The following is a 15,055-nucleotide window of genomic DNA, read 5'->3' as shown; positions in this document are numbered from 1 at the left end:
TATGCCGTCTGTGTCTCCCTCCTCTAATTAGCTTGCTTTGGGAAATCCCAGCAGTAAGTGCGCAGCGTCCCCCAGATGGATGAAAAAGAAATAGGGATTTTTGTTTATTTACCGTAAAATCTCTTTCTCTGATTCCATCTGGGGAACGCTGCGATCCCTCCCATATATTTGTCTGGTTTATTGGTTGTATTCTGTTTTGTCTCTTTCGGCTTGGCTAAGCGCTAACTGAGGTACTGGTTAGTCAGGCTAGAGATGGGAGGGGTTAGAGGGGGGAGGAGTTAGTTTTCTATAGGTTCTGTGCCAAACTCCTTTACCCACACACCCAGCAATAAGTGCGCAGCGTCCCCAAGATGGAATCAGAGAAAGAGATTTTACGGTAAGTAAACAAAAATCCCTATTTCAGACCACAAAATGGATATGTTATGGGTGTTGTATTACATATACTGTAGCTGTATTACATAGAGGTGTATTATGCAATTCAGTTGTTCTGTCATGTACATCTTCTCCTATGCTGCAGGTTATTACTGGGCTCGGAAGTATTTAGTCCCAAGATGAATGGTGACAGAGTATCCCCGTCAGGATCCTGCAGCAGCTGTGAGATTGATGAAGGACTTATTGCAGCACTGTGCCCTGCGGAGCCGGCCTCAGGCAAACTAACAGTGAGTGTGTAATATGATGTTACATCATGTGCTGAGCCACAGTGACAGAGCGAGGGAATGTGTGGGCCAAGGGCCTAATTCTGAGTTAATCGTAGCAGCAAATTTGTTAGCAGTTGGGCAAAATCATGGGGGTAATTCCAAGTTGATTGCAGCAGGATTTCTGTTAGCAATTGGGCAAAACCATGTGCACTGCAGGGGAGGCAGATATAACATGTGCAGAGAGAGTTAGATTTGGGTGTGGTGTGTTCAATCTGCAATCTAATTTGCAGTGTAAAAATAAAGCAGCCAGTATTTACCCTGCACAGAAATAAAATAACCCACCCAAATCTAACTCTCTCTGCAAATGTAATATCTGCCCCCCCTGCAGGGCACATGGTTTTGCCCAATTGCTATCAAAAATACTGCTGCGATCAACTTGGAATTACCCCCCATGTGCACTGCAGGGGTTGCAGATGTAACATGTGCAGAGAGAGTTAGATTTGGGTGGGGTGTATTTGAACTGAAATCTAAATTGCAGTGTAAAAATAAAGCAGCCAGTATTTACCCTACACAGAAACAATATAACCCACCCAAATCTAACTCTCTCTGCACATGTTATATCTGCCCCCCTGCAGTGCACATGGTTTTTCCCAATTGGTAACAAACTTGCTGCTGCGATCAACTCAGAATTACCCCCCAAGTGCAAAGATATATATTATTTATTCCTGGTTAGACACCCACACACCTCATACCTCCATTTCTAACCTCTCTCACATCCAGCAGAGATGGACTGGTAGCTGCGCCGGCTGCTAATTGTTATGTTTGTAATACAGAAAACAAGGGGGTAATTCAGATCTGATCGCAGCAGCAAATTTGTTAGCTAATGGGCAAAACCATGTGCACTGTGGGGCAGATATAACATTTGCAGAGGGAGTTAGATTTGGGTGGGTTATATTGTTTCTGTGCAGGGTAAATACTGGCTGCTTTATTTTGTAATTGTAATTTAGATTTCAGTTTGAACACACCCCACCCAAATCTAACTCTCTCTGCACATGTTATATCTGCCCCCCTGCAGTGCACATTGGGGGTCATTCCGAGTTGTTCGCTCGCTAGCAGATTTTAGCAGCATTGCACACGCTAGGCCGCCGCCCTCTGGGAGTGTATCTTAGCTTAGCAGAATTGCGAACGAAAGATTAGCAGAATTGCGAATAGAAAATTCTTAGCAGTTTCTGAGTAGCTCGAAACTTACTCCTACACTGCGATCAGATCAGGCCGTTTCGTTCCTGGTTTGACATCACAAACACGCCCTGCGTTCGGCCAGCCACTCCTCCGTTTCTCCAGACACTTCCGCGTATTATCCTGGCACGCCTGCGTTTTTCCGCACACTCCCAGAAAACGGCCAGTTTCCGCCCAGAAACACCCACTTCCTGTCAATCACACTCCGATCACTTCAACAAGGAAAATTCTTCGTTCGGACGTGAGTAAATCTACTAAGTTTTGTGCTAAAATACTTAGCACATGCGCACTGCGTACCATGCGCATGCGCATTTTTGCCTTAATCGCTCCGTTGCGAAAATCGTCAACGAGCGATCAACTCGGAATGACCCCCATGGTTTTGCCCATTAGCTAACACATTTTCTGCTGCGATCAGATCTGAATTACCCCCTAAGATGTTACAGGGGTAATAAGACACTCAGGAGCTGGGTTATTATAATAAAATGTTACAGGGGTAATAAGACTCTCAGGAGCTGGGTTACTGTAATAAGATGTTACAGGGGTAATAAGACACTCAGGAGCTAGGATACTGTAATCTGATGTTACAGGGGTAATAAGACACTCAGGAGCTGGGGTACTGTAATATGATGTTACAGGGGGAATAAGACTCAGGAGCTGGGTTACTGTAATATGATGTTACAGGGGGAATAAGACACTCAGGAGCTAGGTTACTGTAATAAGATGTTACAGGGGTAATAAGACACTCAGGAGCTGGGTTACTGTAATAAGATGTTACAGGGGTAATAAGACACTCAGGAGCTGGGTTACTGTAATAAGATGTTACAGGGGTAATAAGACACTCAGGAGCTGGGTTACTGTAATACGATGTTACAGGTGTAATAAGACACTCAGGAGCTGGGTTACTGTAATAAGATGTTACAGGGGGAATAAGACACTCAGGAGCTGGGTCACTGTAATAAGATGTTACAGGGGTAATAAGACACTCAGGAGCTGGGTTACTGTAATAAGATGTTACTGGGGTAATAAGACACTCAGGAGCTGGGTTACTGTAATAAGATGTTACAGGGGTAATAAGACACTCAGGAGCTGGGTACTGTAATAAGATGTTACAGGGGTAATAAGACACTCAGGAGCTGGGTTACTGTAATAAGATGTTACAGGGGTAATAAGACACTCAGGAGCTGGGTTACTGTAATACGATGTTACAGGTGTAATAAGACACTCAGGAGCTGGGTTACTGTAATAAGATGTTACAGGGGTAATAATACACTCAGGAGCTGGGTACTGTAATAAGATGTTACAGGGGTAATAAGACACTCAGGAGCTGGGATACTGTAATAAGATGTTACAGGGGTAATAAGACACTCAGGAGCTGGGTTACTGTAATACGATGTTACAGGTGTAATAAGACACTCAGGAGCTGGGTTACTGTAATAAGATGTTACAGGGGTAATAAGACACTCAGGAGCTGGGTTACTGTAATACGATGTTACAGGTGTAATAAGACACTCAGGAGCTGGGTTACTGTAATAAGATGTTACAGGGGTAATAAGACACTCAGGAGCTGGGGTACTGTAATAAGGTGTTACAGGGGTAATAAGACACTCAGGAGCTGGGTTACTGTAATAAGATGTTACAGGGATAATAAGACACACATGAGCTGGGTTACTGTAATAAGATCTTACAGGTGTAATAAGACACTCAGGAGCTGGGTACTGTAATAAGATGTTACAGGGGTAATAAGACACTCAGGAGCTGGGTTACTGTAATAAGATGTTACAGGGGGAATAAGACACTCAGGAGCTGGGTTACTGTAATAAGATGTTACAGGGGTAATAAGACACTCAGGAGCTTGGTTACTGTAATAAGATCTTACAGGTGTAATAAGACACTCAGGAGCTGGGTTACTGTAATACAATATTACAGGGGTAATAAGACACTCAGTAACTGGGTTACTGTAATAAGATGTTACAGGGGTAATAAGACACTCAGGAGCTGGGTTACTGTAATAAGATGTTACAGGGGTAATAAGACACTCAGGAGCTGGGTTACTGTAATAAGATCTTACAGGTGTAATAAGACACTCAGGAGCTGGGTTACTGTAATAAGATGTTACAGGGGTAATAAGACACTCAGGAGCTGGGTTACTGTAATAAGATGTTACAGGGGTAATAAGACACTCAGGAGCTGGGTTACTGTAATAAGATGTTACAGGGGTAATAAGACACTCAGGAGCTGGGTTACTGTAATAAGATGTTACAGGGGTAATAAGACACTCAGGAGCTGGGTTACTGTAATAAGATGTTACAGGGGTAATAAGACACTCAGGAGCTGGGTTACTGTAATATGATGTTACAGGGGTAATAAGACACTCAGGAGCTGGGTTACTGTAATAAGATGTTACAGGGGTAATAAGACACTCAGGAGCTGGGTTACTGTAATAAGATGTTACAGGGGTAATAAGACACTCAGGAGCTGGGTTACTGTAATAAGATATTACAGGTGTAATAAGACACTCAGGAGCTGGGTTACTGTAATAAGATGTTACAGGGGTAATAAGACACTCAGGAGCTGGGTTACTGTAATAAGATGTTACAGGGGTAATAAGACACTCAGGAGCTGGGTTACTGTAATAAGATGTTACAGGGGTAATAAGACACTCAGGAGCTGGGTTACTGTAATAAGATGTTACAGGGGTAATAAGACACTCAGGAGTTGGTAATGAGATGTTATAGGGGTAGTAATGAGATGATTATTGACATAACTGATAAGGACCTGTTGCAGGAGAGAACATTGCTGGAACCTTTCAACCTACCCACCACACCACTAAGAGAAGATGCAGTTGGACCTCTTTCCTCACCCCGCTCCCCAGTTTCCCCCTCCCTACCTGTATACAACCAGCAGATTGCTGATCTCTGTATTATCCGTGTCAGCATGGAGAATACTCATGGGAACCTGTATAAGAGCATACTGGTAAGATCTGAAATTCGCTGTGAATGCTGATAATACTATGTGACAGGGTAGTACATGTTACTCTGTGTAACAGGGAAGCATCGGTGTCTCTATGTGACAGGGAAGTGCCGGTGTCTCTGTGTGACAGGGAAGTGTCGGTGTCTCTGTGTGACAGGGAAGTGCCGGTGTCTCTGTGTGACAGGGAAGTGCCGGTGTCTCTGTGTGACAGGGAAGTGCCGGTGTCTCTGTGTGACAGGGAAGTGCCGGTGTCTCTGTGTGACAGGGAAGTGCCGGTGTCTCTGTGTGACAGGGAAGTGCCGGTGTCTGTGTGTGACAGGGAAGTGCCGGTGTCTCTGTGTGACAGGGAAGTGCCGGTGTCTCTGTGTGACAGGGAAGTGTCGGTGTCTCTGTGCGAGTGCATGTGTACGCCGTGCAAAAATTCTGCCAGACAGCAGACAGCTGTCAATCTGTTTGCAACTCACTCACCATCTAATGATTTTTCTAGTCTGTGCGTAGCCCAGGACTTACTCCCACAGTGCGATACAAACAGGCTGATCGGGGCCGGAGCTGACGTCACACACGCGCCCTGAAAACGCTTGCATTTTTCCTGACATTCCCTGTAAACGGTCAGTTACCACCCACAAATGTCCTCCTCCTGTCAATCACCTTGCGAACGCCCATGCGATCGAAATTTTCGCACCATCCTGTCGCTGTTTGGCGATGCGCCTGCACATTGCGGTGCATACGCATGTGCAGTCACTCGATAATCGGCCGCTGTGTGATTTCGCACAACAGCATTCAGGTCTGAATCGGGCCCAGTGTTCTTACAGCTGCCATCACTAGTACTTGGACTTACACTAACCCCATGGCGGGTGCAAAAATATCCGGCTGATACAGATGTCCCATCGCCGTTCGCACATTGTGAATGAGTGTCAGCCAAGACACTCCCAGTAGAGTTCATTGCAATAGCATGATCACTGCCCAGCCCACGTACCACCCATAAACAGCCATGGATAGTGTGGTCCAATCCGCTCTCAGGTATTCGCACTAGTGATCTCCATCCCTGTGTGGATAGTTGATCTGGCGTGTGTGCAGAAGATGCGACATCAGTGCATTTATTGGGTGTCCTCCCTCATTTCACCAGTAGGTAGTGGCGAACGTTTGGTTGGATCTTCTGATTTTGTCAAAAATCGTCTTAATCCATAACAACCCACAACCCCCCCTGTAAAGGACTCCCTGCTGTTCCCTCCCCACACCTGCTGGCCGGAGGCAAACCCTTCTATAGGCGATCCTGTATGTGAGTGACTGTAACACATTCTAGGGATGGCCACTGGAGGGCCTCCATCGATGGTACCATTAGTGCTTAGTAGCGATGGCATGAATCCACTGACTGGGAAACTATCATTGCTTTCACCAATCAATGGAGATACCTGTTTGTGCTGCACACTGACCAATCAGGGAAGAGGGGCGCAGGCTTAGCAGCGCATAAGTTGGGCTGCAACGGCCCAACATTTTTTGGTCCCTCTGTCCCGCCTGTCAGCACGTTTGTCTGTAGCCTGTGTCCCTTCATAGCATTGCATTGCAGAGTGGTTGGGGCAGGGGACTCTAGTATCCGTGGCAACTGAATAGTGACAATTTTGGAGCTATCGAATTCACCCCCCCCTGCATATTCAATTGCGGGCCATTTTCACCTGTTTTTAAGGCATTTTCGCCAATGCCTTTTCCTTTTTTTTTTAGGCAAAAAATGCCTCATAATCGTCGAAAACGGCCCGCACTATCACAGGCACAGGTGCAAAAACACGTGGATTCACCAATACACATGTTTTTTTGTTCCTGCTGAATTTTTTGCCTAGGCAAGGAAACGGCCCTGCTATTGAATAGGGCGAACCCCCATTCACCCTAAAAAAATAGCGGAAAATGCTAGGTGTTTTTTCACCTAGGCAAAACAACAGCCGTAATTGAATACCCCCCTATGTATGGTAAAAGTATTGGGAGCAGCCTAATGCTTCAGAAGCGAGGACGCCTCTCGGGAGGACCTGACACACTCCGTGTGGTGTGACAATGCAATTTTATGCCCAGTCACCTTGGGAATACTGTATGGATGGTTGTTTATACTGGGTGTAGTAGGGTATGTCGGCGGCCGGGCTCCCGACCGCCGGCATACCAGCAGCTGGGTGAGAGCGCAAATGAGCCCCTTGCGGGCCCGCTGCGCTCACCATACTGCAGGCACGGTGGCGCCACGCTATCTATTCTCCCTTCAGGGGGGTCGTGGACCCCCAAGGGGGAGAAAAGGTGTCGGTATGCTGGCTGTCGGGATTCCGGCACCAGTATACTGTACGCTGGGATCCCGACAGCCGGCAAACTGAAGACCACACGTTTATACTCTCTGCTTCTTTATTGTAATTTTACTTAGGAAAGATGAATGTCACTAATACATGTCCTCTCTACACCCCTTTATCCCGCAGCTCACCAGCCAGGACAAATCCCGGGTGGTGATACAGAGGGCGTTACATAAACATAACATAGACCTGTGCGGCCCGGACGACTTCCAGCTGGTGCAGTTATTATCAGACGGTAAAGGTGAGGATGGACACGTACAGTATTGTCACATTGGAGCTGATTTATGTGATGGCCAATGAATTCACTAGGACGGTGCCTCACACCTCCGAGGTATTCCTATTCCCTAGTGAGCCGATAGGCAGCATTCTCACAAACATTGACTGAGTTGGAATAATGGCTGACTCCGCTGGACGCTGGCAAAGGGCGCACTCTTCCGGTGTGCTGCTTTGGCTGGTGTCGGGAAGGGTCTTACGCAGTTAGGGGCCGTGTGCACATCTTTTGCCGCAGTCGCACCTGTGACATATTGCTAAACACTAGTATAAGCTCTTCCCCGGTGTATGTCTTTGTGTCTGAATGTGCAAGGACTGCGACACAACCATCAGACTCCCCATGGAAACTAGCAGGTGGTCTGTCAGATTATGGCCTCCAATATCGGGGATTATTGAGTATTGCAGTCAGTTATCGGTCACTCCCATAGCTCGTCCATGTCTGTGTGTCTGAATAGTGACCGCCCAGGGACTATTGCATTTCGTGAGTCTCAATCGGTCCTGTGACTCGGTACACTCGCATTGCGGGCCACATGCGCTGTGCGTGTTTTTAGCAACTTGGATGCATGCACAGTTGAAAAACATCCTCCATTTGCGTGAATATCGGCATTACGTGCAACCCTTAGGGGTAAATGTAACAGCCTGCAACCAGAGAGGGTACAAGGGGGGTGCGGGCAGCGCCCGAATGTCACCCTTCCCGGGGGTGACACCAAAATGCTGGTTCTTCTGCAGTGACAGGAGCCGAGTGCTGCAGAGTGACATTATCTTGCAGCACTCGGCTCCCGTCACTGAGAAGGAGCCGGCAGTACTGAAGGAGTCTCCGAGAGCAGCCCGCACGCCCCTGGAGTGAAATAATCAGGGGATTTCGTGAGGCCACGCCCCCTTTAGTGACATCAGTGGGGCTTCACTGTCTGTGAAACTACACCCCTTTTTGGAGTGCCCATGCTTTCAGCGCAAAGGGTCTCTAGGCCGCACCGGGTGTCACCAACCTCGGTGCTGTCACTGCCTGCATTTTTTTGTTACAAATACTTACTTATGCGTGAAATTTCTTAAAAACTTTTACTGCGTCTGCGTCTCAGTCCTAGCACTTTGGACCACAAGGGAAGGAGTCTGTAGCGGCATTTGCAAAATGCAGCAGAAGGGTGACCGCCAATAGACCAGCGCTGCTGCGCGCTCTTCTGCGTTCGTCTCTGAATCAGCACCCAGTGTGTTTATGCCGCGCTGCTGTAGCTCCGATACGTGTGGTGCACGTGTGGACCATCTCATTGTGTGTTTGTGTCCCTGTTATGTCGGTGCCAGTGTTCTGTAGTACCTTCCTGTATCTTACTAACCAGCATTTTCCTTATTGCAGAACTGACCATCCCGGACACCGCCAATGTATACTACGCCATGAATACATCAGCCAACTTTGACTTTGTGCTAAGGAGAAGACGAGTCAGTTGACCTTACATCCGCCAAGTCCACTAACATCCATCTCCACTATGTGCACTTTCCTGACTTAATACGCACTGCAAGATTTTTCTGAAACACCCAATAATGACATTTATTGACACTGGCAAACATTATAAAGTTGCCGGAAACCATAGCTACCAGTGCTGGAATCCATAGCAACCAGACACTTGCTGCCCTTTTCAACTAAACGATGCATAGTGGTTGCTATGGATACTGCGCCTGTTGCCTGTGCAGCAAGTTTCATAAACATCACCCAAAGTGCAAACACCCCAAATTCAGTATTATTCTGTTAAGACGTATTTATCTGGATTTTAGTTTTGCTAGATATTTTTATTTAAATGATCTTGGACACATATGTTACAATAGTGGCGACCCATGAAAAGACAACACATACAGGGGGAGATTTACCAAAGCTTGGAGAGAGATAATGGGGTCTACGTACTAAGCCTTGGAGAAAAATACAGTGGAGGGGGATAAAGTGCCAACCAATCAGCTGCTGGTATTTTTCAAACACAGCCTGTAACATGACAGTTAGGAGCTGATTGATTGGTACTTCTCTCTCCAAGCTTTGATACAACTCCCCCACATGGAGTACACACGGAGAGCTCTGCTCTGTTCTCTAGGTCAGGAGAGCTAGAGGTGGTGAAAGGACGATTGCTTTTACTGCTTATGATATTTCAAAGGATCGACCTGGATGCGGGTTACGCGGAGCCGGTGTGTGTAGATTCCTATCAGGACTGAATAAAATAGGGAAGGCACATCTAGGTATTAGTATATATAATATATGTAAATATAATGACCAAACGAGACCCCAAAACCACTTTTGAGCCAAGAGGATGCTTACGGTTATAGCTGGCTATATATAGTTTAATATGAACTAGCTGATGCCTCCTAGCTGACCTCCCAATCACCATAGAGTTACCTTGCACATCTCCACGTACTGTATGTGGAGACTCTTTTATCACGTTGTTTCCCAGTCCCCACTTGATATAGGACCACTTGTTTTGTGACCAAAGTGATTACTAATGGATTTCTCGTTAAGATATAAGATCTAACGAGGCTAATTATCTTATTTTCACTCATTATGGACCAAATAACATGAGCACTAATAATGCAATTATAAATAGTTTGACCAATAATATGGCCAACGATGGGCTTTAAAGTCCAAATAACGTGACCTCTAATTACTTGAGCCATGCAATAAAAAATAATTTTAATATGGAGTGCAGTCTCGTTGTGAAATAAGGAGTAGAGAATTTAGATAACTGTACGGAAGGGACATTGTATTGGTGGGTGGGTCTGAGGTAGTTTTACTGGAGGTAATGGTTGGGGCATCCTACTGGTGGGAGGGTCTTGGGGCATTCTACTGGTAGGAGGGTCTTGGGGCATTCTACTGATGGTAGGGTCTGGGGATATTCTCTTGGTGTCAGGGTTTGGGGGCATTCTGCTGTTCAGAGGGTCTTGTGGCATACTATTAGTGGGAGAGACTAGGGACATTCTCTTTGTACAAGGGTTTGGGGGGTATTCTACTGGTCGGAGGATCTGGTAGAATTCTACTGGTGGATGGTTCTTGGAACATTCTTTGAATTCTAGGGATATTCTCTTGATTCAAGGGTGTGAGGGGCACTTTACTGGTGATAGATTTGGGCATTCTACTGGTGTATTCTACTGTTGGGAAATACTGGGGACATTCTCTTGGGGAGACCGTCGGAGCTTTCTACTGGTGGTAGGGATTGGGAGGCATTACTGGTGCTAGGGACTAGCAGCAATCTGCTGGTGGGAAGGTCTGGGGTATTCTAAGGGTGAGAGCAGAGCCGGATTAAGGGAGGGGGGGGGCCTGGGGGTAAGGACCCCGGGTCCCCCTTTCTAAAAGGCCCCCCCACAACAGAACGGATCTCTAGCACTCCCAGCTCCCCACTTCAAAGCCATGGCGCCGCACCGCAGGACAGGGCAGCTGAGCGACGGCTCAGCTGTCCAATAGTTTATGCACAGGAGCAGCCTGCGGCTCAGTCATTGGCTAGGCACGCAGGCTGCAGGGAAGGAGGGCCTGTGATTCCAGCGGAGGTTCTGTGGCTGTGTGCGGCTTGGAGGAGATAAAGGCACCAGCTCTCCCTCTCCTTCAAGTAAGGCTGGCTGTATATACTGTATATGCTCTGTGTCATATATATGTGTGTATATTATATATATATATATATATATATATATATACACACACACACACACACATTATATATATATATATATATATATATATATATATATATATATATACACACACACACACATATATATATATATATATATACACACATACATATATATATATATATATATATATATATATACACACACACACATATATATGAATATATATACAAGCGAAGAAAATGGGAGCACTCACCAGTCTTCATTAAAGCAGAAATTTATTGTAAATTCATACCAGACAGAGCAGATGCTCTGTCTGGTATGAATTTACAATAAATTTCTGCTTTAATGAAGACTGGTGAGTGCTCCCATTTTCTTCGCTTGTGTATTATACTGGTGATTCTAACTAGATCTCCAGTTTTGGACGGCACCCCAGCAAAGAAATTTTAGAACGTGAGTGTGGACCCAACGCTTGGTATGAATATATATATATATATATATATATATATATATATATATATATATATATATATATACACACACACATATATATGAATATATCTATACACACACACACACACACACACACACACACACACACACATATATATATGTAACATATATTCGTATAATTAATCTGCCTATATCTTTATTAGGGGCCTCACTGTCTGAAGTACCCCAGGCCCCCCTATATCCTTAATCCGGTTCTGGGTGAGAGTGTCTGAGGACATTCTACCAGCAGGAGGGCGAGGGAACAATCTACTGGTGGGAGGTCCTTGAAGTCATTGTACTAGCATCAGGGTCTGGGTCTATGATACTGGAAACAGGGTTCAAAGTCATTGTATTAGCAGTAATGTCTTAGATCATTGTATCTGTGGTAAATAAATGCTCTATTTTAAAACACCTATGGATAGATGGGTATTGTGCTGGGTCAAATGAGGGCTCTTGTATGGAAAGGCCATGGAGAGAGCTAAGTACCCTTGTCCAAGCTGCTGGTGTTGGGTGGCCATTTGTATAAGTATCAAAAGTGTTATCAAAATGCGTAATAAAAACAAGGAAAAAAATAGATTTATGGTAAGAACTTACCTTTGTTAAATCTCTTTCTGTGAGGTACACTGGGCTCCACAAGGATTGGACAATGGGGTGTAGAGTAGGATCTTGATCCGAGGCACCAACAGGCTCAAAGCTTTGACTGTTCCCAGAATGCACAGCACCACCTCCTCTATAACCCCGCCTCCCTGCACAGGAGCTCAGTTTTTAGTTAACCAGCCCAATGCAGTAGCAGGAAAAGAGACGACAACGGTTAGTAGCCACATACACCACACTCTCACAACAAGAGAAGTGTCAGCGGCTAATGCCATACCAACCCAAAGAAGCTAAGTGCGTCAGGGTGAGCGCCTTGTGGAGCCCAGTGTACCTCGCAGAAAGAGATTTAACAAAGGTAAGTTCTTACCATAAATCTCGTTTTCTGCTGCGGGGTACACTGGGCTACACAAAGATTGGACAATGGGGATGTCCTAAAGCAGTTCCTTATGGGAGGGGACGCACTGTAGCGGGCACAAGAACCCGGCGTCCAAAGGAAGCATCCTGGGAAGCGGCAGTATCGAAGGCATAGAACCTTATGAACGTGTTCCCGGAGGACCACGTAGCCGCCTTGCACAATTGTTCAAGGGTCGCACCAGGTTGGGCCGCCCAAGAAGGTCCAACAGACCGAGTAGAATGGGCCGTAATGTGAGTAGGAGCTGATAGACCAGTCTTCACATAAGGATGTGCAATCACCATTCTAATCCATCTGGCCAGGGTCTGCTTGTGAGCAGGCCAGCCACGTTTGTGAAATCCAAACAAAACAAAGAGAGAATCAGATTTTCAAACAGAAGCAGTTCTCTTCACGTAGATACGGAGAGCCCGTACCACATCCAAAGACCTCTCTTTGGGAGACAGATCAGGAGAGACAAGGGCCGGAACCACAATCTCCTGATTAAGGTGGAACGAAGAAACCACCTTAGGTAAATATCCGGGACGAGTCCTAAGAACCGCCCGGTCACGGCGAAAAATCAGATATTGGGAACTACAAGACAAGGCACCCAGATCCGACACTCTTCTAGCAGAGGCAATAGCCAGCAAGAACACCACCTTAAGGGAAAGCCTCTTAAGGTCAGCTGAACCCAGGGGTTTAAACGGAGGCCCCTGCAACGCCTCCAAAACCACCGACAAGTCCCAAGGAGCCACAGGCGGGACATAGGGAGGTTGGATACGCAACACACCCTGAGTGAAAGTATGAACATCAGGTAAAGTCGCAATTTTTCTCTGAAACCACACCGACAAGGCAGAAATATGAACCTTGAGGGAGGCCAGACGCAGGCCTAAATTTAGGCCCTGCTGCAGAAAAGCCAAAAGTCTGGCTGTACTAAACTTGGAAGCGTCATAATTATATGCGCACCAAAGTAGGAATGCCAGACCCTATAGTAAATCCGAGCAGAAGCCGGTTTCCGGGCCCGCAACATAGTTTTAATGACCTCTTCAGAAAAACCCTTAGCCCTCAAGACGGAAGCTTCAAGAGCCACGCCGTCAAAGACAGCCGGGCTAGGTCCTGGTAGACACAGGGGCCCTGAACGAGGAGGTCTGGGCGTTTTGGAAGCAGAAGTGGACGCTCTGACGATAGGCCTTGCAGGTCTGAGAACCAGTGCCGTCTGGGCCACGCCGGAGCTATGAGAAGCAGATTTCCTTTTTTTTGCTTGAACTTCCGAATTACCCTGGGCAGGAGTGACACCGGAGGGAACACGTACGGCAGCCGAAACCTCCACGGCACCGCCAGCACATCCACAAATGCTGCTTGAGGATCCCTTGTTCTTGCTCCGAAGACCGGAACCTTGTGATTGCGTCGAGACGCCATCAGATCTACATCTGGAAGATCCCACTTTTCCACTAGGAGTTGAAACACTTCTGGATGGAGGCTCCACTTGCCGGCATGCACGTCCTGACGACTGAGAAAGTCCGCTTCCCAATTCAGGACTCCCGGAAAGAATATTGCTGATATGGCCGGTAGATAGCGTTCCGCCCAACGTAGAATCCGTGAGACTTCCTTCATTGCTGAACGGCTTCGAGTGCTGCCTTGATGATTTATGTAAGCCACAGTGGTGGCGTTGTCCGACTGTATTTGAACAGGACGGTTCTGAATTAAATGCTGGGCCAGGGTCAACGCATTGAAGACCGCCCGCAATTCCAGAATGTTGACCGAGAGGAGAGACTCCTCCTTGGTCCACCGACCCTGAAGGGAGTGTTGCTCCAGCACCGCGCCCCAACCTCTTAGACTGACATCTGTCGTCAACAGGACCCAGTTGGATATCCAGAAGGGACGGCCCCTGCACAACTGTTGGTCCCGGAGCCACCAAAGTAGCGACAGACGGACCTCCGGAGTCAATGAGATGATGTGAGACCTGATCCGGTGAGGCAGGCCGTCCCACTTGGCTAGAATCAGCCTCTGGAGGGGGCGAGAATGGATTTGAGCATACTCCACCATGTCGAATGCTGAGACCATGAGGCCCAGCACCTGCATTGACGAACGTATCGACACTTGCGGACGAGAAAGGAAGCAACGAATCCCCATTCCTGGGTATACCCTAGAAGCTGGCCCCCCACCCTGGGATCCCCCAGGGGGAGGCCCACCCCGTCATGCGGCAGGCTTATCGGTCTTGGAAGCTGGCTGACGGGCAGCCCAGGCTCTTTTGGGCTTCGGCTTTCCAGGTTTGGAAGTGCGGGCCTGCTTGTGGTACGCCTGACCTTTTGCTTTACTTGAAGGGCGAAAGGGGCGAAAGGACGTACCTTTAGCCTTCGACACAGAAGGGGCGGTATTTGGTAGACAGGCAGTTTTGGCAGTAGCCAAGTCAGCCACTATCTTATTTAAGTCCTCCCCAAACAGAATATCTCCCTTGAAAGGGAGTACCTCCTGGGTCTTTCTAGAGTCCAGATCCACAGACCAGGATCTGAGCCACAATATCCGGCGAGCCAGGACTGACGTAGTAGAGG

The 15,055-nt window shown here is 47.0% G+C and overlaps 1 protein-coding gene across 4 annotated transcripts in view; it reads left to right on the top strand.

Moving 5' to 3' along the window:
• Positions 1-10,101, top strand: part of RGL3 (ral guanine nucleotide dissociation stimulator like 3) — a 99,274-nt gene extending 89,173 nt beyond the window's left edge. For 3 of the 4 annotated variants that reach the window (XM_063931220.1, XM_063931219.1, XM_063931221.1), the window contains 4 exons: positions 518-659; positions 4,659-4,847; positions 7,292-7,406; positions 8,784-10,101. In XM_063931220.1, coding sequence (XP_063787290.1) covers positions 518-659; positions 4,659-4,847; positions 7,292-7,406; positions 8,784-8,875 — 538 coding nt within the window. In that variant the 3' untranslated portion in view covers positions 8,876-10,101. The remainder of the gene's footprint in view (positions 1-517; positions 660-4,658; positions 4,848-7,291; positions 7,407-8,783) is intronic. The other variant, XM_063931222.1, reaches the window with a different exon arrangement.
• The last annotated feature ends 4,954 nt before the right edge of the window (positions 10,102-15,055 follow it).

Source organism: Pseudophryne corroboree, chromosome 6, assembly GCF_028390025.1.
Source record: "Pseudophryne corroboree isolate aPseCor3 chromosome 6, aPseCor3.hap2, whole genome shotgun sequence".
Taxonomy (NCBI): domain Eukaryota; kingdom Metazoa; phylum Chordata; class Amphibia; order Anura; family Myobatrachidae; genus Pseudophryne; species Pseudophryne corroboree.
This window is presented reverse-complemented; position numbering and strand designations above follow the sequence as displayed.